Source organism: Lagopus leucura, unplaced genomic scaffold (genome assembly GCF_019238085.1).
Source record: "Lagopus leucura isolate 7727_CA_CO unplaced genomic scaffold, USGS_WTPT01 253-3_obj-0_obj, whole genome shotgun sequence".
Lineage (NCBI taxonomy): Eukaryota > Metazoa > Chordata > Aves > Galliformes > Phasianidae > Lagopus > Lagopus leucura.
The window spans coordinates 25,435-27,694 of NW_024963032.1; the positions used below are offsets into that span (position 1 = coordinate 25,435).

At 56.1% G+C, this 2,260-nt stretch overlaps 1 protein-coding gene across 1 annotated transcript in view; it reads left to right on the forward strand.

The window, feature by feature from the left end:
* The window catches only part of LOC122190941 (macrophage mannose receptor 1-like), a 6,896-nt gene that overhangs the window by 3,767 nt on the left and 869 nt on the right, over nucleotides 1–2,260 (forward strand). Inside the window, exon 6 of the mRNA XM_042891097.1 lies at nucleotides 446–591. Within this exon, the coding sequence (XP_042747031.1) occupies nucleotides 446–591 (146 nt within the window). The remainder of the gene's footprint in view (nucleotides 1–445; nucleotides 592–2,260) is intronic.

Sequence of the window (2,260 nt, forward strand, 5' to 3'; positions counted from 1 at the left end):
ACCCAGCCCTGATCCCAAATCCAACCCAGCCCTGATCCCAACCCAGCTCTGATCCCAAACCCAACCCAGCCCTGATCCCAAATCCAACCCAGCCCTGATCCCAAATCCAACCCAGCCCTGATCCCAAATCACTGACGCTCACCCCAGCTTTGCTCGCACTCCAGGCTCAGCCCCAATCCTAAATCAACCCCAGCAGGGCTCTGACCTTCACCCAACCCTAAAGACAGGGGGCTCCAGCTGACCCCAATTCCACCCCAAATCCCAACCCTGCCCCCATCGTAGCCCCACATCCGCAGGACTGGGGCTGAACCCAAACCCCCAGCGGGGCCACGGTTGAGTAGAACCCTGAATTCTTCCAGGATTAAACCCAGACCCCAAAGCGGACGGGCCGCCCGCCTCCCATGGGGTCTCACAGCCCCGTTTGGGGTTTGTGTCCCCTGCCCAGGTTGCCCCGTTTGCCCCCAGGGTTGGACGTATTTTGGGGGGTCCTGTTATTTCTACTCCAGCACGGCCGAGACGTGGGACGGCGCGTGGGGCTTCTGCTCAGCACGTGGGGCAGAGCTGCTGGAGGTGGACGGCGACGAGGAGAAGGTGACCCCAAACCCGGCCCCTCATCCTACAGCCGACCCCGACCCTCATCCACTGCCAGGATCCTGCCCCCATCCACACCAACCCCAATCCATGGCCACAATCCCATCCTACACCCAACCCCAATCTATGACCAGAATCCCATCCTCATCCTACCCTCAGTCCTAATCCATGGCCAGAATCCTATTTCCATCCTACACCCCACCCTAATCCATGGCCACAATCCCATCCCCATGCTACACCCAACCCCAATCCATGACCAGAATCCTATTTCCATCCTACACTCAACCCCATCCCATGACCACAACCCATCCTACACCCAACCCCAATCCATGGCCACAGCCCCATCCCCATCCTACCTCCAAGCCCAATCCATGGCCAGAATCTCATTCCCATCCTACACTCAATCCTAATCCATGGCCACAACCCCATCCCCATCCTACACCCAACCCTAATCCCTAATCAGAATCCCATCCACACCAACCCCATTCCATGGCCAGAATCCTATTTCCATCCTACACCCAACCCCAATCTATGGCCACAATCCCATCCTATCTCCAATCCAAATCCATGGCCACAATCCCATCCAGATCCTACGCCCAACCCCAATCCATCACCATAACCCCATCCTATACCCAACCCCAATCCATGACCACAATCCTATTTCCATCCTACACCCCACCCAATCCATCACCATAACCCCATTTTACCTCCAACCCCAGTCCACGGCCAGAATCCCATCCCCATCCTACCCCCAAGCCTAATCCATGACCAGAATCCTATTTCCATCCTACACTCAACCCCAATCCATAACCAGAATCCCATTCACACCAACCCCAATCCATGGCCACAGCCCCATCCAATCCTACACTCAACCCTATCGCATGACCACAATCCCATGCTACACCCAACCCCAACCCATGGCCAAAATCCCATCCCCATCCTATCTTCAATCCTATTCCATGACCAGAATCCTATTTCCATCCTACACCCCACCCTAATCCATCACCATAACCCAACCCCCATCCTACACTTAATCCTAATCCATAACCAGAATCCCATCCGCACCCAACCCCGATCCATGACCGGAATCCCATTCCCACCCCAATCCTGCCATCCCTAAATCCTAATCGTACCACAACCCCTAATCCTGCTCTAATCCCAATCCTGCCACAGCCCCAGTGCTGCCATCCCCAATCCCAATCCTGCCATCATCCCTAATCCCGCCGTCCTCCCATCCCCATCCTGCCATCCCCCACCCCAATCCTGCAGCCCCCAATCCCAATCCTGCCATAACCCCCAATCCTAATCCTGCTGTAATCCCAATCCTGCCATAGCCCCCAATCCTGCCATAATCTCTAATCCTGCAGCCTCCCACCTCAATCCTACTACAATCCCTAATCCTGCTGTCCTCCCACCCCAATCCTGCCATCCCCCATCCTAATCCTGCTGTAATCCCAAATTGTGCTGCCTCCCATCCCCATCCTGCCATGACCCCCAATCCTGCTGCCCCCAATCCCAATCCTGCCATAACCCCCAATCCTAATCCGGCTCTAATCCCAATCCTGCTGTAGCCCCCAATCCTGTCATAATCTCTAATCCTGCTGCCCCCAATCCCAATCCTGCCATCATCCCTAACCCTGCCGCCTCCCACCCCAGTCCTGCCCCCCCC